This window comes from Podarcis raffonei, chromosome 9, assembly GCF_027172205.1.
Source record: "Podarcis raffonei isolate rPodRaf1 chromosome 9, rPodRaf1.pri, whole genome shotgun sequence".
Lineage (NCBI taxonomy): Eukaryota > Metazoa > Chordata > Lepidosauria > Squamata > Lacertidae > Podarcis > Podarcis raffonei.
Genome location: NC_070610.1, coordinates 76617112 through 76637856, shown reverse-complemented (window position 1 = coordinate 76637856; position 20745 = coordinate 76617112). Strand labels below are relative to the sequence as shown.

Sequence of the window (20745 nt, the reverse complement as noted above, 5' to 3'; positions counted from 1 at the left end):
AAGGCTCTGCGCCCGGTACATGCTCCCCTAAATCGGCCTTTGACTGGGCCTCCTTCTTCTCAGCTGATGCTCACCAATGAGCTAAGGAGCAGAGAGGGGCCTCCTTATTGCCATGTTGGGGATAAAAATATCCCTCCCCCAGCCAATCTGCATGAATTAGCTTTGTGTGTGTTTGTGATGTGTTTTGTGTAGCTCTGTGTATGTATAGCTTTTGTGTGTGTTTATAGGTTTTGCCCCACCCACCACTGGGAAACAGCTCCTGACCACGACCCCCCAGGAAATTCAGCCCCATCCCTACCTTTTGGAATGCCAGTTTGCCTGCTTATGAAACTTCTGCCACTATGGAATATTTATTGTCAGGCAGGACAGCCTTGACCTTATTCCCAGGTGTTGGCACAGAATCATAGAATTGTAGTTAGAAGGGACCCCATGAGTCATCTAGTCCAACCCCCTGCAATGCAGGAATCTCCTTCAGAAGAAATGGAATGAGCCTCAAGTGGCTGCCTAGGGCATATCCCACCTCCATACATGCTTTCAGGATTACTCATACAGCTTGCTCTCAAACAATAACCTTACAGATTTCCTGGCCCTCCATATACCCAAAGGAGCATCTCCATCTCCATTGTCCAGCCCGGACACTGAGGTCCTCCTCGGAGGGTCTTCTGCTGATTCCCTCACTGAGAAATGTGAAGTTACAGGGAACCAGGCAGAGGGCCTTCTCAGTAGTGGCACCCACCCCATGGAACACCCTCCCTTCACATGTCAAGGAAATAAACAACTGCAGTCGTACCTGTCAGAACTCCGTACGACTGAGCTGCTCCTCCGGTCGAGCCTTCGGAATCTCCGACGGTGATTAATGACCTAAGCCTTTGATGAGGCTCCAGGCACTTTCCCATTCTGCAGAGTATACAAATAGCAGCAGAAGGATGAGAAATATGAGCTACATCTCTATGTTTTATTTCTAACTACGCAGGACAGAAAAGAATATACATCTGCTCTCTGTGAGGCAGAGAACCAACTGCACAAAGAAACAGGAAACCAGTAACATCAACATCCGTCTCCCGTGAGACTTCCAACAGTCTGGAATGTAAACAGAGTCTTACGACTCCGAAAACTGCACAGTGGTATAAGCAGAAACCTAACAGTACCTTGGATTCCAAATGCCTTGGGACTCAGACATTTTGGCTCCCAAACGTCGCAACCCCGGAAGTGATTGTTCCGGTTTGGGAACGTTCTTTTGGGACCTGAAAATCTGACGGGGCTTCCGTGGCTTCCAATCAGAAGCCACACTTTAGTTTCCGAACATTTTGGAAGTTAAACGGACTTCTGGAACAGATTCTGTTTGCCTTCCAACGTACAACTGTATCTGACTTTTAGAAGACCTCTGAAGGCAGCCCTTTGAAGGGAAGTTTTTAATGTTTGATGTTTTATTGTGTTTTAACTATTCTGCTGGGAGCCACCCAGAGTGGCTGGGGAAACCCAGTCAGGTGGGCTGGTTAATAACAGTGGTAATAATAATAATAATAATAATAATAATAATAATAATAATAATAATAATAATTCATCTCAGGGATGCTTCTGCTGGCTTGTTTCTTGAATATTTTCTAGAAAGCCCATTTGAGGCCTGTATCTCATTTTTCAAAAGTTCAAACACTCACCTTATCCAGTCATTTTCAATCCTGCCCATGTCTTTGATAGACATGTATGGCAAAGTAATGTGAGAAGCTACTGTGCTTCTTGACGTTAGGGGTGCAGCAGTGGTGGTAAGCAGGGAGACCTTTTGTATTAAAGAACTCCGTAATGCAGGCAGCATCTTGGTTTTACGTTCTTGAATAACTCATAGATTTAAATGCCTGTTGATTTTTGTACCTGTTTGTCTTGTCTGTTCCCAGCATAAGAGAACAATGCCTCTGCCTCTGGTGCTGACGTGGGGGTGAGGTGAGGCTTTGCAGCATGTTTTGAAGCGTTGAGTAATGCACCTGAATACTATCCGTTTTTCTCTAATTGCTTCCAAGAAACAATTTTCACTCCAGGAAGCTGGAGTTGCTGAATTTTCTGCATGCATCTGAAAAAGGTTCCTTGTTTGTTTGTTTGACTGACAGTTTGCTGTGTGATCTTTGCTCTGAAAAGACGTGTTTTGTTTCAGCCTTCTTTACTGAAGCAGGCTGGTGTTTCTTGTTCTTTGTTTTTTACTAGTGCCGAATAAGTTGTTTTTACTACATCAGGTAAACAAGAGGATATCTCTTTGCATTTATTGTATCGCTGCCTCCAAAGGAATAATGGCAGCTTTTATAATTTCTCTCTCTGGCTCACAAAAGACTTGACGTTAACTGCAGGAAAGATGAGAATTTTTATTCTATTTTAATGGGCAATCTTCATCCGTAGCATGCCCAAAAGTGTGCTTCGTTTCAGTAAAGCTGCAAACCTCACATGCCAGGGGTTTTCTTTATTCCTTTTTAGGAAGAGAGCCTAGTGGAGTTCAAAGCTTACACCGTTCTCTTTTGCCCATGCATTATTTAGATTGGCATTTCAGTAAACAGATTAAACTGGGTGACACCGGAGCTGTTGGAAATAGTCTTCAAATCTAGATTAGAAATTGCCTGCCTCTGTGAAGCCATCCACAGGTGCCTCTACAAATAAACCACCTATCAGTAAAGTGTAGAATTAAATGTTGCCTTTAACTGACGTTTAATAAAACCTTTACATTTTTATTGTGCTGATTACAAGAACGTAGACCTGCTTTGTGCATCAGGCAGATCAGTCTTTTCATAAATGCCATTCTGCTGAGAACAATACACATTTGGGTGGTGATACTGCAGTTGTGCAATTTTCTCCCTAGGGAAATCCACCAAGCCGCCACATTTTTAGATAGACTCTGAAAGTGGGAGGGGTGGGTGGGACTACAGTAAGCTTCAACTTGTGTGCATTCAGCATGACGCACATGGCAAATTAAAAAAGGTAAAATTAAAAAAAAAAGGAGGGGAGGAAAGTAGTTCTAGGAAGAATGACTTTGGCAATCCCACCTGCCATTGAATCTAATGGGTTTTGACTATATGCAACTTTTGGCTTTAGGCACAATTCCCAGAACATTATCCAACAACAACAACAAAAAACAAACAAAAACAACAACATTGCCCTTCAACACAAGATCTCAGAATAAAATTGTTGAAGGCTAACTTGTAGGCTAACTGTATTATTATTCCAAAAGGTTCCTAATGACAAACTTCCCTGTTCTTTTGATTTGTTAGATTTTTCTACTGATGTCTATTAATTGCTTGTTCTTTGATCTTGATGGGTTTATAATGTTTGGACTTTGCAAGCAGCCTTGAAAATGCTTTTATTTTTAAATGCAGGATCTAAGTGATAGAAATTTCTTAGAAGTGTCAGAAGGAAGTGGTGGGATAGCATTGGTGCCTTCACAACTTTTGCCTGTGTAGTCATATTTTTCTGATTTGGGTTGTTAAACTCCATCCCTAGTTTATATGTGCCACTAAATCGGGGCTCACTTTGACTCTCTCTGTTCATGGTGACATCTTGGCATGTTTGGAGGCAGTCTGACGCCGTTGGGACTTGGAGGCAAGAGATTTGGTTCACTTCCTTTTCTATTCTTTAAAGTTAAAGATTCCTTTTCTATTCTTTAAAGTTAAAGATTTGTTGAGGTTTAGATTAGGAAGCCTTCTTTAAGACAAAGTCCTCTGATCTTCTTAATTTGGCAGTTGTTTGTACATGCAGGATTCATTGGTTTTATCTCTGCCCCATTGATTGTGACAGATCAAATATAAAAATATTTACATTAATTTGTTGAACTGATTTTGCTGTTGTGGATCTGTACTATTAAAGTATGTACTTTCTGTTTGTCTTGGATTCTTGACAGGATGGGCTGCGGGGAAACAGCTATGAAAGAATTTCTAGCTGCAGTTCTATTCTGAAGACAGACACTGAACTCTCAAAAACTTCAAGTGACAGTGAGCTGCAAAAGGACATTCGGATACAAGACTCCCAACTAGCTGAATGCCCTGTATTAAGTGCAGCCCAGCCTAGGGTGGTATGTGGAACTGACCGTGCCCTTCCGGATGACTCCGAGATTACGTCTTTGACCAGTGACCAAAGTCATGTCAGCGACCAGCCGCGGGCACACTCAGAAAATCTCTCAGACTCCAGCCACAATGTACACACTCCCTTGTCTATCGCCACAGACCCAAGTCTGAAGGGGCTGACAGGTGCCACCAAGGAAGCCACAGGAAAAGAAGCGAGTGCCTCAGCACAGGCAAAATTGGCGGACACCTCTTCTACAGAATCTGCCAAACAAATCACATCCATTACTTTTGCATCCCGTAAAAGGACATCATCTTCCCGTGTGCCCTGTGCCAGCACTCCTGAAGCCAGTCCTTTGGAAACCCAGTCAATTAGCAATGAACAGCTGGAGTCTAGTAAGCTGCATGTGGGAACTCCTCAACCCTGTGCTTCTGCGAGCATGACAGCCGTTCATGCGCCAGATAAGAGTGTTGAATTTCGTCCGGGTGGAGACGGCCATCGTCATGTGCCCATGGTTGTCAGCAAGGAGGCATATCTTCAGGAAAAGAGTTCTGCCTCTGTGGAGAATTCCCAGCCGATTTGCACTGATCAAAAGGTCCACTCAGTTGCAGAGAATCGGGAAGAAACCCAGGTTGCTTACCAAGGCTCTGCTGGGCTAAAAAGATACGACAGGCCTTCAGTTAACGTTTCTGATAACAAATCTAACCCAGGAGAAACTGTGGCCGATCCTCTCCGTCCCTTCAACTCACCTCAACAAAAGGCAGAGGATGTCTCGAGAAGTTTTGCTGGTATTCCTCAGCCACACTTTCCTCCAGGCAGGGAAAGTACATTGACAAAAGAGAGCAAATCTGCCTCTGATCAATATTTATGCAGGGCTGAAGCCATGGACACCGGAAGCAGCGGCCTGTTACCCGCTTCCTCCCCAGATCACATTTCGACGACCATTCCAGTCTCTCCTTCATCACCAACCCGGAAAGCCCTGTCTGGTGTCCACATGACCCTCTCTCAAAAGCATGTGGATTTGCCTCTTCCTAGTTTAATAGATGCTGACGCTGAAAAGAGACGAGTTGGTGGATTTAAAAGCGACCCTCATCCAGCAACTCTAAATGATCCAAGTCATTCGTTAGAAGCGACCTCTAATTTGAAACCCCCAGAACATTTCACAAGCACTCAGGATTCTGCATACTTTCCAAGGTCACCTACACCTGAGTCCCACTTTAAGCATTCCCATGTTCCAGTTGTAGCAAAACCAGCCCCAAGTCAGGAGCCACTGGAGATCAGGCAGATTTTCCCAGTTACAGACCGAGGAAGCACAAGAGTACTGGGTTCGTTTTGGCAGAGTCCCGAAGAGAACTTAAAAACCACGGCCTCTTCCCAAACAGAAAGGATGTCGTCGGATGCCATCACTCAAATAACAACAGAAAGCCCTGAGAGGGCAACCTATTCTGCAGAGATATTTGTCAGCAATGACAGCGGTGACGTGGAAGTTCTGAGACCTTCTCATCGAAAGAGTCATGAAATGCTGAATACTGCAGCTGCTCCCATGAGCCACATCTCAGTTTTGAACAGGCAGGCTGGTGAGAAGTTTAATTTACTGTCCTTTGATCTGAAGAGCTATGCCTAATGAGCAAGGCAGCCTTGTTCATATTATATATTATCCCCTCTCAGTTGTGAGACCTACTTTCTCCTTGAGGGATATGTGAGTAAATCTACCGGTTTAGCTTGTGAATCCACTGCCAACAGTTTCTGTGGGATGGAAAAGTCATACAAGGCAGGTGAGAGCCTTGTTCCTTGCAGGCCTTTACATGGACCGAAGTGTATACATTTAGGATCCTAGCTATGCCAACAGATTATAAGGTTAAAGTAGTATCGCATTTGGTGCTAAGTTTGCGTCCTTGTCTTGTCCACCTTGCTTCCCATGCCTGCAGGTACGCCAAGGTTGCTGCCATATAAACCACCTGGGAGCTCAGAGATGTACTACGTTCCCTGTCCTAAGGAAACCCTCAGACTCTCACGGGTCCGATCAGAGACTACCATGGAGAGCTCCCACTCAGGTATTTCCTGCTGCTCCAAACTTTTATCTAAGCTGCTCAGTACCATGGCTGTTCTCAGCAGAGCCAAGGAACCGACTTTGCATAAAATGCAAGAAGATAAGCAGTTTGTTCTGCTGTGTTTAAATGTGTTGAATAGAGTTGAGCTGCAATAGTCTAGATTTACAATAGTTGTAAAGCAGAAACAGAACTCGTATGCGTGCTTCATTTAAGCTTTGCCTTTTGGTGTGAAATGGCTTTTTAGATTTGAATGACAGGGGGAACAATTTAGTAGCTAGAAAGGCAGCATGATTTCTTTCTACCAGTGTTGGTGGACCCTAGACGTTTTTAATTTTCCTGGTTCTGCTTCGAAAGCTGCTTCATTCCAGTTCTTTCTCTCCCTCCAGCAATGTTTCCCTCTTTTGTTCCAGTTTTCTATGCGTTTTTACCTTTAGGTAAGGTATCAGTGAAGTATTCTGGGAAGCAGTGCAATGTTCAGTTTAAACAAAGACCCATTGCCTGTATTTGTACAAGAGCTTAGTTAACCTGTACTCTGTACATAATCAGAGGCATGCTTGCCTTTATTACTACTTGACCTGTAAAGTAGTTCTGAATAATGCTGATTCCTGCCACTGAATGGGAAACCGATTCCTTCTCATTTGGACCATCTTTCTAAGGTGTTGGACGGTGCTTCTTATTTGTTAAGTTCAATCACAAGACTGGCATGAATTTATTAGTCTTTCTTCCTCAAAGCAGGAAATAGCTTTGAGCTTCTCCCTGATGGAAAAGATGACCTGATCAAAATTGGACCTCACGTGCTTTTAGGTTCTGTTGTTTGTCTATCGTGTTTGGTTGGAACCGGAACCAAGAAGACATAGCTAGTGGTTGGAACTCTGTGAACGTAGTTCTGTAATGTTCAGTTTGTAAGTTTATTGTTCTAGCTGAAGGTCATGACAAAACTCTACCAAATAATACAGAACATTAATCCATAGTATAAGCCAACATCCATGAAGTATGAGAGAGAAGATACCAGAGACACTATCTAGCTTGATTTCAGATTAAACCTCCGAATCACCACAACTTGAAGTGATTCCATCTAACTCATTTTTCCTGTGTGTTATGAAGCTATTATTTTCACTCAAAAGAAACCCAACCGTTTCTGCCAGGGTGTACCTGTTTGCTTGTGTGAACAGAGGTTTCAAAAAGCAATCTCTTGGATCTCTAAATAAGAGGCAGGCTAACAGATAATGAAAAAGGGATGTGGGTGGCGCTGTGGGTTAAACCACAGAGCCTAGGACTTGCTGATCAGAAGGTCGGCAGTTCGAATCCCCGCGACGGGGTGAGCTCCCGTTGCTCGGTCCCTGCACCTGCCAATCTAGCAGTTCGAAAGCACGTCAAAGTGCAAGTAGATAAATAGGTACCGCTCCGGTGGGAAGGTAAACGGCGTTTCTGTGCGCTGCTCTGGTCCATCCAGGACCGCAGTGGAGTTCAGTAATGAGGATTCTCGTAATCCAAGAAAGCATAGATCCATTTTTAAAAAGAACTAAATTAACTGATAGAGTTGGGATATGTCTCGTTTAATTGGGAAAATGTTAGGTGACCAAGTGCTGTTGACCCAGAATATAAATCAGCTTCCGTTGTAGACTTTAGAACTGTTACAACACAGAAACATGCTGCTGCAGGATGTTTATTTTTTCTGTGTCTTTTTTTTTAATGTACTTTTACTTTCCCAGTCCTCTTTCATATATATACATATATATTGGTCTCCCTACTCTCTGTCTCCTAACAGGATCAAACGATGCTACCCCTCCAAAATTTCCAGCACAGGCACTTGGCTCAGGGGATGAGATTCCACCAAGTCCTGTAGCTATCAAGCACAGAGAGGGCATCTATAGTAAAAGGGCTATTCCTAAGGAGGCTTGGACAGGAGAAGATGCAGGAGTACAGGAAGGTGTCAAAGGTGACTATTCTTCTATATCTCTGAAGGTGGAACAAGAGCTGCTTTTGTGGCATCTGAATATTTATTACAGTTTGGAAGCCTCTTATGTATTGTGCTAGCTCCGGAGTCTCCCAAGAATGATTGTTTTGCTATGGGAGTTGAAATAACTTGTTGCTGTTGCTATAATCTGCCCTTCACCAAATGCTTCCAGGGGGAGCCAGAAAAATATCTTGGTTGAAAACAAAAACACACTACAGTGGTACCTCGGTTCTTGAACGGCTTGGCTCCCGAACAAATCGGCTCCCGAACACCGCAAACCGGGAAGTAAGTGTTCCGGTTTGCGAACGTTTTTTGGAAGCCGAACGTCTGATGTGGCTTCCGCATGAGTGCAGGAAGTTCCTGCAGCCAATCGGAAGCCACGCCTTGGTTTTCAAATGGTTTCGGGGGTCGAAAGGACTCCCGGAACGGATTAAGTTCGAGAGCCAAGGTACCACTGTATCATTAAAATATTAAACTAAAATTACAAAATCACACAATCACAAAAGTAACAGAACAGCAGTTCAGAGCAGCAGTACCGGAGGATAGTTTTAGGATGCCATGAAAAGGATGCTCTTTTTTATTCATCAGCAAAAGATTGTGGGTGAAGATGATTTCTGAAAACGAAGGGCAAAATGATTAGATGCTGTGATCCCTGGAAAAACACCTTGAGCCACAAGTAGTCTTCTTAATGGGGGGCGGGCAGTGAACTTCTTAAGGGCAGCTGGGGAGTAAATGGTTAACCCTTCCTTCTTCCAACTGTAACCTCCAGGAAGATTGTACACACCTCTGACCCAGAAATCAGACTTAGAAAAAGTTACAAACTGTTTTTATATATGTGAGTGTGGTGCTTGCTGTTCCCATTTGTGGCCATGGATCTCCTACTTTTGAAATTTTCGATATCTCTATGGTAGTTTTTGTTATGTGAATGGTGCCACAGACCCGGCGGGTGTGTTAGGCAGACTCCCTGGGGTCCATGGACCACCAGTTGGGAACCACTGCCTTAAACCAATGCTTCTGTTCTGGACCCACTGCTTGGCTCAATAACTGAACCCAGAAACCTGGGTCTTCCCTTTGTGCTCTTTCACTCAGTATTCTCTGGCAGTGCAGAACAAGCCAGCTAAAGTTTCTCTCACTGCCAAAGGAAGGAAAGGTGTTAAACAGAATCTGCAAATGCCAAAAGAATTAGAGCAGAACAGTGCAATATTTTAGGGAGAGCGTGGACAGAATATATGAGCTTTTCCATGCAAGCTTTATAGGTTCGTAACTGGCTGCGTTTCCACGTAAAAAAATCTCAGTGCGGCAGCGTGCTCAGAAGCAGAAGGAGAATTCTTGCCTTTGTGCCTTTGATCAGCTCTTGCCATGGAGTGACATACACAACTCTTGAAATGTTAGTATTAGAAGGAAGGGAGGACAGAAGAATGTTGGGGAGATGAGCACATTAAAAAATGTTCATGCCTCAGGCGAGGGTGTGTGTGGAGAGCTGTGTGTTCTGCCAGAGGGGGAAAAAACTCCTTAGCCTATAACTAGATAATCTAAATTCAATAGCCCGAATAAATGCGGGCAGCCGTCCATTTTGCACAGCCTTATTTTCAGCTTGAGGAAAGAGTTTGTGCTACCGTTTTATTTTCCTGACAAGATTCCACAAGTCTAGGCCAGCATAAGCAATTATTTTTGTTGTTAGTCTAGCAGAGGAGTAGACAACTGCTTGCACAGAGAAACTAGTCTTCTCTGAGTTCCTTTATACAACTCCATTTATTGCTGCTGTTATTGCTCTGGCCCATAAACGAACTTGGAAGTGCATTGAAATGGATTTTAACCCTTGTGCTTATTAATTTTATTTGTTTCACTTCCCTTGTGTTTATGTTTCTCATTTTGTATTGTTGCTTTTTCATTATATTTATCTTTTTTGGGGGTATAATTATTATTGTTGGCCGCCTTAAGCACAGTTGTCTTGTTTTTAAAGTTACTTTTTTCAAGGTATGGTTTGACACATTCTTCTAATTGTATGTCACCTTGGGAGAGCCCTGTTTTGAAAAGCAACATATACAAATCCCCAAATTAATGGATGAAAAGAAAATAAACTAAACATGTAAGGAGACTGTGCCTAGTGTTGATGAATAGCACTATCAATTTAGAATGAGAACCATCATGTATTGTAGCTGTTTCTTTCCAGCCAAACTTCAATATTTCATTATCTTTTCCTTTCCCCCTTTAGAAAGTCCCAAAGTCCCAAATCCCTTGGAATCTGTGGCAGCTACCCATTCAGTGTTCAGATCTGCTCAGTTTTACCTGCATCACCCAGTGCCTCTGCAGCATGAAATTGACTTCCTTGCTGGGAATGATGCCTTGGGACAGTATGCAGTGCAAGAGCGCCCAGCCCTTCCTTCAAAAGACATCTTCCAGTACAACGGAACATCCAGAAGAGGTCAGGCAGTTTTCTCTCCGCACCAGCCAACAAGAGAGGAGAGGTTTTCCCCACCGAATTTTGAGCCAGATTACAGTGTGCTGGAGGAATTGAGGTTCAATGAGACTTTGGAGAGAGGCTCTCCGAGTAAGGAACTAAAACAGCCTGATGGGAGGAAAAGTGGCCACAAATTGTCCAAAGACCAGCTTCTTCCAAGCAGCCAAAGGAGCAGCTTCAAAGAGAAGCGGGTAGCTGATCTCCCAACGATGCAAAGTGCTCCTTTCACAGGCAGTTTAGATGAACTCTGGGCTAAATACTTGGAGCGTCAGAAGCAGCATCAGCAACGTAGTCCGAGTGGCAGCAGCAGAAGTGAGCTGTCTCTGGTAGAGCGACTTGATAGATTAGCCAGGCTTCTGCAGAACCCGGTTAGGCACACCCTGGTGCCTGTCAAGGATGAAGATGTCCGTGTCCAAGTGGAACCAAAGGGAAAAGAGTCAAAGAAGATCAGTTCCCAAGGAAATAAGGCGTACAAAGGTAGAGTTGCAATCCATAGCCCCAGAGGAAAGGCGGAGGAGAGCCCAGAGGCTACCAGCAATACAAAATCTAGGCATTGTAAAGTTGGCAGCGCCACAGCTCTTTACCACATGGATCGAAATTTGGAGCAGCGTCGGAATTCGGCTATTCTGAGCGACACCTCTTCTGAAATGAGGCCTGTGAAAGATTCCAGCGTGTTAACCGACATCACCTCCGATTCAGAAGTGACTCAGCCCGAGACGGACACTGCGTCCCGGACGGAGGCAAGTGTTTCCGTTTCCACGATCGACACAGAGAGGCTTATCCGGGCCTTTGGGCATGACAGAGTGCAGGTGTCCCCCAAACTGTCTCAGCTCTACAGCGCCATCCGACACCAGAAGACGCGCTCAGAGAAGTACGCCAAGGGCAGCAGGAAAGACAGGGCAGCAGACTACCAAAGAACGGCTCATGCTGAGCCAAAAAGAAAAGAGACCCAGGTAAGTATAATAAATAATAATAATAAATTTTTATTTATACCCCGCCCTTCCTGGTTCAAAAACTGGGCTCAGGGTGGCTAACATCAAATTTAAAACACTTAATTGTAAAAGCAGCATCAAATACAGTATAAAAACATGAATAACAAAATTCAAAGTTCAGAAATCAATTTAGGGGAAATCCATCTAATAAGCATTAGATAGTCACCAGGGCTAGCTGGCTGAATTGGTCCTACTTGGGCCAGCAAGGAGGCCAGGGGAGAATTAGCTGTGGGGTCTCAGAGCGGGTGATCTTCATAAAAGGGAAGGGGGAGGGAAGAGAAGAGAAGGGAAATAAAAGATCAGGCTGAATTCAAATTAAAGGCCAGGCGGAATAGCTTTGTCTTACAGGCCTGACAGAAAGAGGTTAAATCCTGAAGGGCCCTGGTGGAGGATAATCTGACTTCCTTAGGGCCCAGGACCTCTAAACTATGGTTATTCATGGACCTTAAGGTCCTCTGCGGGGCATACCAGGAGAGGCAGTCCCGTAAACATGAGGGCCCTAAGCCCAGGTATGTGGCATAGGAACCTGTAAGGTAATCCACAGCAAAAAAATACTGTGATCTATTATCTGCATAAAACAGGTGAAAGGAAAGAGTGACAACTAGCCTTTAATTTGAAGATCAGCTAAGCTAGGTGGGCAGAGGCAGGCTAATCTTCATTGGGGTCTCTCTGTCTTTCTCCTCCTATGCATCAGCTGAGCTCAGGCCTCTGCATTTAAGAGTATGAAAAGGTCAGCCTTGTTGTCCTTTAGCTTTTGTAAGCAGCAGGTGAAATGGTCTTTAGCTGTGCCTTCATTGTGCATCTTTAGACACTGGGCGAAAACGTTCCTCTTCAACCAGGTCTTTGGCTGATTAACAGCCCACGTCCTTTTAAATGTTTTTGTGGGAATGGGCTTTTTTGTTTTGTTTTGTTTTTGTTCTTGTTTTTGTTATGTACTTTGTGGTTTTATTCTGTGATTCATCGTGATATCTCAGAACAAAGGGTGGCATACAAATTTTAGTAGTAGCAGCAGCAGCAGTAGTAGTAGTAATAATAATAATAATAGTAATTGTAATAATAATAATAATCCTGTCCTACTTCATAATCTAGATGGGGACGTGGCATAATAAAGGGGGTGCATCATGCCCACAGTTATTGCTAATTTATATGCCAAAGTGGCGACCAGGAACTTTCCTTCCGTACTTCCCCACCAAGCAACTTACATTCATCCAAGCTGGAAGCCATGAACGGGGGGGATAATTGCCCCATCCCCATGACCACAGAAGTGACGATTTTTGAAGGAAGTGGATGTGGACATTGTGTTCTAAAAAGCTAGCTAGCTTGTTTTTCAGAGCCAAGGTGGTACTCTTTGTGTGCGTGTGAGAGGGATTGGCTGATTTGATTCTTTTCCCAACACCAACAAATGCACTTACAGTCCTCTGAGACCTTCATGCATCTGCCTGATTCTTTCCTTTAGGCAACGGACTCTTTCATTTCTTCGGATTCCGTTTCTACCCTCAGCAGTTCCCTTGGACCAAGCCCTGCTCTCAGTAGCAAGCGGAGCAGGCGGATGTTGAACAAGGCTGTCCAGGCAGGTGAGCAGCTCTCATTCCGACTTTTGCCTTCATGTCTGCGCTCCTGCCTTTTTGTTGTGATCCTCTTCAGAGTCCCTCGCTCTTACTTCAGTCAGCCAGGTGTGCTTGCAGAGCTTTCTCCGCCTGCACATCTCTGCAGCTCAGATCCTTTCAAAAAATGGATAACAAGTTGAACTCCGGTGAAACGGCACTCCCCTTCCCTCCACTGGCTTCTTTGATGCCAGCAGGTAATTCCTTTGTTCATACTCTGGGCTTTCTTGACTCTGGCCTCGCAATAAATCTTGGGTCAGAAAACTGACTTGTTCTGTGTGGTTTTTTCCCCACTTGCAAGCACAGTCGTAAACTTTCTCACTACTGCAAATAAATGTCAGTTCTCTTGCTGACACGGTTGGAGCTTCACTCCTTATTTGATGATGTGAATCTTGCTCTTATCTGTTGTGTGATTTCTGTTCTGGGACAATACTTACCTAAAAACGGAGGCCAGTTATATACAACCGTGTACTATCCTCACCCGCTATTGAAACAGGAGCCATGCACAACCTCCAGTTTTCTGCAGGTCTATACATTATTGGCAGAATGAAGAGTTTTCGAGTTGGAGGGGACCTAAGAGGACATGTGCTCCAGCCCTCCTTCTCTGAGGCAGGGAGAGGGATGCAGGAATTCCACATTGCATAAGGCAGGCATGATTCTTGGTGTGTTTTGTTTGGTTAAATCATGGGTAGGCAAACCAAAGCCTGGGGGCCAGATCCGGCCCAATCGCCTTCTAAATCCAGTCCGCGGACGGTCCTGGAATCAGTGTGTTTTTACATGAGTAGAATGTGTCCTTTTATTTAATATGCATCTCTGGGTTATTTGTGGGGCATAGGAATTTGTTCATTTCTCCCCCTCCAAAATATAATCCGGCCCCCCACAAGGTCTGAGGGACAGTGGACCGGCGCCCTGCTGAAAAAGTTTGCTAACCCCTGGGTTAAATCAGGGTTCTCCCTGTTAAGATATGGAGTCCTCTGCTGCATCAGGCCAGAGTTCCACCTAGTCTAGCATTCTGTTCTCGTGCCCGTGAAGGTTGAAAAATGAGTTAGAAGGGTCTTCTGAAATTTCTGATTCCATTGTGTGGTTTCAGCAACATGTTCAGTGATTGGACCCAGGCTCTGTGCAGGGCTTCTTGTTCTACAGACTAATGTATATTGGGGGGGGGAAGCAAGTGTGTATATTCAGAAAATGAACATGGAAGCACACGTGACAAAATCAATACATGGAAGTAATAAATCCTGTAGCTAGGCTACTATAGCTGATGATTTTGCTGTGTGTATGTGTCATTCTTCATTCTGCATAGCTCTTTGCACTCTTCATTGATGCTTGAGCATCCTTCAAAATCTCAGGGAAGGAGATGTTGCTGTCATCCTCTCCCTTTCTGCAAGTCCTGGACATTCCAGTTTCTGTCCAAAAATACTGTATATTTCTCATATTTTCAAAGACTCATATTTTTAAAGACTCAGAAACCAAGAGGAAAGTAAAACAAAGAAGTCAGGATCTTTGCTTTTCATATCTTGTTTCTGTTTTAATAACTTTGAGCAGGTTTCACATGTGGATCTAATTCCAGAATATATAAAAAAGCAGAGTTAAGATTCAGTCTGTATGCCAGCTGTGACTTGGCATCCATCCATTCATGTAAGCAAGTTTCAAATTCGGCTAATTACTAATAACAAAAATGTGCATATTTGTTAATGTGTCTAGAGCAGACCGTGTCAAGCCTAGCTCATAATCAGTTTGCAACGCGTGGCTCTCTCTGGTATACATAGAAAAATCAATCGTTAAAATACAGTTAAAACACCAATAGAATTAAAGCTATATATACATACATAAAACCTGTTTAGAACATACCAATATCAAATCCCTTTCTTTTGAACCCCAGGAGACTTTGAGATTGTGAACAGCGCCACAAAGAAGCATACCCGAGACGTCGGCCTGACTTTCCCCACTCCGACGCCCAGCCAGGCGAGGCTGCGGGAAGATCCCGAGAGTGGGACGGAGGGCGAATTTGCTCAGCTGGATGGGTTCCTTCTGGAAAGCAAGGGCAAGCAGAGAAGGCAGCATGGCAGGCTTCTTGCAGAGAAAAAGCCGAGGAGGAGCAAGCCACGGTGGCGGCAAGGTCTCTGACAAGCGCTGCATCTTTTGTGGATGAGGAAGGGCTCGCGTGGTCCTCCAGACTTTTGTCTGTTGTTGCTGCGGTGCCATAAAAACCAGCAGTTAGCTGCACGTAGAAGAGAGAGCACACACATCACAACAAATCAAAGGTGGCTATAAAATGCACCATTGTGCCCACACACCAATAGATAGGGAGTTACATGTGCTACTGTTTCTCCTGTAGCCGATTTCCCTGTCCTGCCCCTGTTGATAGGCTCCTTCACAGCTATCCGTGGAATGAATCTTTGGTTCCACTAGGGATGGGGAGTTAGACAATGCTGACAAAGAGCCTCAGGGCAAGACGAAGGCAGGCAAGTCTGCATCAGCCTGCCTCTAGGATGTGGCCATAAGCAAAAAATAAATGAGAATTCCAGGTTATCTTGCGCAAATACAGTCATACCTCGTGTTGAAGTAGCTTCGGGTTGAGCATTTTCGGGTTGCGCTGCACGGCGACCTGGAAGTAACGGAGCGCGTTACTTCCGGGTTTCGCCGCATGCGCAGACGCTCAAAATGACGTCATGCGCAGAAGCGGCGAATCGCGACCGGCGCACACAGCTTGCGTTTGCTTCAGGATGCGAACGGGGCTCCAGAACGGATCCCGTTCGCATCCAGAGGTACCACTGTAAGTAAATACAATATGAGGTGTGGGGGATCCTAGTTCATATGTTCATCTCCAAAACTCTTGGTCTCAAAACTACCCGAAAGCAGGTAGATTGCATTGCTTAATCCAGGGGCAAGGAATCTGTGGCCTGCCAGATGATGTTGTGTTGCAGTTTGCACAATCCCGGGGAGCGGGGGATTGGAGGGCCCCTGCCTTGCTTAATCCAGGAAGTGCAGCTCAGCTTCAAATTCCAAGAGATTCTGAGGCTCACTTCCCCAGAGGCATCTCTTGGGAGTACCCACCCCAACCCCAGATCTCCTGCTTGGTTTTCTTGTGCAGTCACGCTGACCCTGCAGATGCTGCTACTACCACTGTCTTAAACTTGTTTAGCGCAACACAACATGCTAGGCACAGGCCAGGAAGAAAAAGGGTTCTATATTACACCGCCACAGGCTGCTCTTATTTTCTTTTGTTTATGCAATAATAATTCACACCCCACATCTTTGAAAGGGCTGTCAGCGCTGCAGGCAAAACCTGGAAACATCATATCGTATTAGAACAATGAAGAATAAAACAGAAAATAATTCAGCAGCAAAACCACTTATTTAACCTACAAAAATAAAATCATGGAGAGAGTGCAGCCCTCGAAAGTTGGTTTAAATGGTTGCCAAAATACCCCCTGCCAAACCAGCTGGGCCAGGGAATTCCACAGCCTGCATGCTTCCATGGAGGAGGCCCAATCCTGTGCCCTTGTCCTCTACACCTTCAAAGGCAGGACATGCAGCAGGTCCTCACCTGGTGGCTGCTGTATGCCAGTACAGAAGACAGGCCTTCAGACACCCCAAACAATTTAAGGCTTCAAACGTGTTAATAAATTGGGAGCAGAAGCAAACAGATTTCGTTTCATCATCTGGAGATCTGGGGATTTTCTGCTATCTGTCTCCTAAAGCTATGAAATAGCAGACAGATTAAAACCATACAGAGCAAGATGTTTTAAACAAACACAGCATGAGGGGAAAATATTTGTTCCTCAGCTTTGACCGCACGCTGACAGTAAATCCAATACCCTTTGTATTTACTTTTCCATACCTTGTTGGTTTTTTTTTTTATTTCTTATTACTTCTGGTTTTAGGCAATGCAAATCACAGCCCAGTCCTTGTTTTTGGTGGTATAAAGAAGGGAGGGGAAGATTCTCAAATGCAAGAGGAAAGAATGACTATATGGTACTTCAAAAACCAGCATGCACATCAGGCGTCTCTGTCACTGTGGCTTCTAGGGAGAGAGATGGCAGGGGGGGGGTCATCACTGTGGGGGCGTACTAGTGGGGGCACTGGGTTTCCTCTGCCATAGTGTCTGCACAGTGACAACCCCAACCCCCTTTCCCTTCCAGTAAGCTGCCGTGACCCAAGAGCCAGAAGCCCAAGGATTCACCGCTGCTTCTCTCTTTTTTTTTTTAATAAGATATTTATTAAAATTTTCAATTTTTTCTGCAAACAAAAAACAAACAAAAAGATTAAAAAAGACAAATAGTTCATAATACAAACTTTTCAATAACAAATTTCTCTGACCTCCTCATACCTCCCCTTCTTGTATTCCATTTCAAATTATTTGTTCAGCAAATCCTTAACTTAAAGCATTACAGCTTATAATATCACATTATTTTCTATCCAAACCCTTTTTTTCATCCATGTTCCTTTATATCATTACAGCTAGAAACCACTCAATTTCAATCCAACATCATTCAACATTCCTTAATTTTACAGTATTTCTGTAAGTAGTCCTTAATTTTTTTCCAATCTTCTTCTGCCGACTCTTCTCCCTGGACACGGATTCTGCCAGTCATTTCTGCCAATCCCATACAGTCAATCAGTTTCATCTGCCATTCTTCCAGAGTGGGTAAATCTTGCGTCTTCCAATACTTTGCAATGAGTATTCTTGCTGCTGTTGTAGCATACATAAAAAAAGTTCTGTCCTTCTTTGGCACCAATTGGCCGACCATGCCCAAGAGAAAGGCCTCTGGTTTCTTCAAGAAGGTATATTTAAATACCTTTTTCAATTCATTATATATCATTTCCCAGAAAGCCTTAATCCTAGGGCACGTTCACCGCTGCTTCTCTTTGCCATCTCCACTTCCCCAAGGATTCTTTCAACAAAGAAAACAAATGCTGAACCCCGAAGCAAAATAAGATCTGTTGATAATAATCCACAATTAATAATGATTTGCTATACTTTTCCATCTCTTTTTAAATCCCATCAACCAACATTTTTGCAAAGGCCTGGCAAGAGTGCAGAGCATTTAATGTACAGTGGTTACAGATGCTTTGGGTTACAAACTCTGCTAACCAGGAAGTGGTTGCTCCAGGATAATAATGGAAATCGCGCACCAGCGGCAACAGGAGGCCCCGTTAGCAAAAGCATGCCTCAGGTTAAGAACCTTTTCAGGTTAAGAATGGACCTCTGGAACAAATTAAGTTCTTAACCTGAGGTGCCACTGTACTAAAACGTTGACTTCCTCTCCTGGATTGTTTGCTGCTTCCATGCTTCTTCACTCTTTGTTCTGTGCCATTTTATCTTTGCTAAATCCCTAAATTTGGGGAGTGGCATACATTATATATGCAACTGTGATGTGCCTATGTCTGCTCTGAGCATCGTCCTGGACCTTTTACAGTTGCAGAGGACAGCCCAGAGCAAAAGGGGGCAATGGCGGAGGCAGCCCCCTGTTTTTGTGCCTTCCTTTCTTTTATAAGTGAACTGCAGCCAGGATGAACAGTTTGCACCACGTTCCTTTTTTAAAAGCGTTTTTCTCTCCCCTGCCCCAGGAGTTTCCTGGTTTGTTTCAGCAAAGGATTTGAAACCTGACTTCAAAAAGGGAAGTGGATCCAGCTACGTTTCTGATCCCGGTCCCTCGTGGTTTGAAGCCGTGCCCGACCCAAAGCCCTGGCGAGAGCCCCTCCGGGAGAAAAACTGGCAGGAGGACCACAGCGAGCTGCAGGTGCGTCTGATGGCTCCACCGAGAGACGTTGAGAATAAGCCGCCCCCACCTTTTGTGAAAATGACACTGCAGGTAAAATCCAGGCTCTGCCTCGGACCGCTTGCCTGGCTTCGGCTGTCCCGTTTGCGAGTGCTTTGGTTGTCAGATGAACTGAGCCACCCATCAGTTTAACAGATGCAGCATGTGTGCCTCTTTTGTGTATCTGTGTGTCTGTCTCGTCCCCTTCCCTCTTTAAAATATGTAAGGGCTGGGCAGGAATAGAATAGAACAGCCTTTCTCAACCTGTGGCTCCCTAGATGTTGTTGGACTACAACTCCCATCATCCCTAGCTAGCAAGGCCAGAGCTCAGGGATGATGGGAGTTGTAGTCCAACAACATCTGGGGACCCACAGGTTGAGAACCGCTGGAATAGAACCTCCTTTGCCTTCCGTTCTACCCTTATTCTAACTCTAATGGCTCCGAGGGCCGGCCTTTTCTGCTGGATGGGGGCCATCCTTCTTTAGCATAAACATGGCATGTGCCAGCGGGGAAAAGATGATGCTAGCAACTGTTGGGCAGGTGGGGTTTGCACAGCCCCCACTGGTTCAGATGATGGCATAGGGGAAATGTAAAGCTGTTTGTCTGCATTCACCAGCTTATCCCTGCCTTCAAATTCCAGTCCAAATCAAACAGTTCTCACGCTTCCTGCGCTTGACATTACGCTTCTGATGGCAAGGGGGTTGTGAGGATGGGGGAAGCGCTCTCATCCTGCTTCCATTGCGCTTTGGCAGATCTGGCAGCCAGCAGGCTCTTGTGAAGCCCCCTCCCCAAGACTAATATTGAACCGTGTTAATTTCCCCATGTATCCATTTCATTTACAGTCACCGAGAGGCCTCCCTCATTGCACGGAGACTTCTTTTTGTCCCATGTGCACACTCCAACCAGCTTGTTTAAGCTTAAGTACTTATCCCTTTTACAAAAATGTAGCTACGCTTATTCCCAGCCTGGTATCTTTCCAATTGGTTGTCCAAGATCAAAGCATTTGTTAACAAGACCCACAGAGAGATCCCTTCGCCTTTTGTAGATGCAATATTCTGTACATTGCGTGCATAATTCTCTTCTTCCGAGGCATGCTTTCAGTGCTTTGTTAATGGGGTTAGCTATTTTTGACATTTCCTCAGCCTTAAGTGGAGCTTCTGAAGCAGCTCTTATTTTTGTTTTCCAACTTAGGAGTCTCTTGCACTGCACCGTCCTGATTTCATCTCCAGCTCCGGGGAGCGCGTGAAGCGCCTCAAGCTAATAATGGAAGAAAGGAAACTGCAGAGCATGCTCCAGGGCGAGAGAGAAGAATTATTTAATGCTCGTGAAGAGAGAAGAAGTTTCCATCTTCCTAACAGAGGTGCCTTCCTTATTACAGACATGGGTCGCATTCCAAAGGAGGGGTGTTGTGTGTCTGGGAAAAGCTGGGCAAGGCCATTGCGGCTGAAGAGGCAAGCCATTGCCAAAGAGGCAAGCAGTTTGTCTCTCTAAGCTCCCTATGCATTCCACTTGTTGGGAATCACAAGTGGAGAGAGGGCTGTGGCCTTCCCATTGCGGCATCTGGTTCGCCACTGTGATAATAATAATAATAATAATAATAATAATAATAATAATAATAATAATAATTTTTATTTATACCCTGCCCTCCCCAGCCAATGTCGGGCTCAGGGCGGCTAACAAGCAATAATAAAAACAAGTTGAATGAATATAATTTAAAAGCAAGATTAAAATACTACATTAAAATATTGAAACATTAAAATATTAAAATGCCTCATTAAAATGCCTCATAGCAGGAGGAGAAGGAAAAGAAAAAAGAAAGAGAGGGAGGGAATCAAATTGGCTGCAAGCCAAAGGCCAGGCGGAACAACTCCGTCTTACAG

The 20745-nt window shown here is 44.5% G+C and overlaps 1 protein-coding gene across 1 annotated transcript in view; it reads left to right on the top strand.

The window, feature by feature from the left end:
- The window catches only part of ALMS1 (ALMS1 centrosome and basal body associated protein), a 59679-nt gene that overhangs the window by 25728 nt on the left and 13206 nt on the right, over window positions 1–20745 (top strand). The window contains exons 8-15 of the mRNA XM_053402132.1: window positions 3875–5612; window positions 5964–6089; window positions 7855–8025; window positions 10259–11457; window positions 12953–13070; window positions 14983–15219; window positions 18675–18919; window positions 20057–20225. Of these exons, the coding sequence (XP_053258107.1) occupies window positions 3875–5612; window positions 5964–6089; window positions 7855–8025; window positions 10259–11457; window positions 12953–13070; window positions 14983–15219; window positions 18675–18919; window positions 20057–20225 (4003 nt within the window). The remainder of the gene's footprint in view (window positions 1–3874; window positions 5613–5963; window positions 6090–7854; window positions 8026–10258; window positions 11458–12952; window positions 13071–14982; window positions 15220–18674; window positions 18920–20056; window positions 20226–20745) is intronic.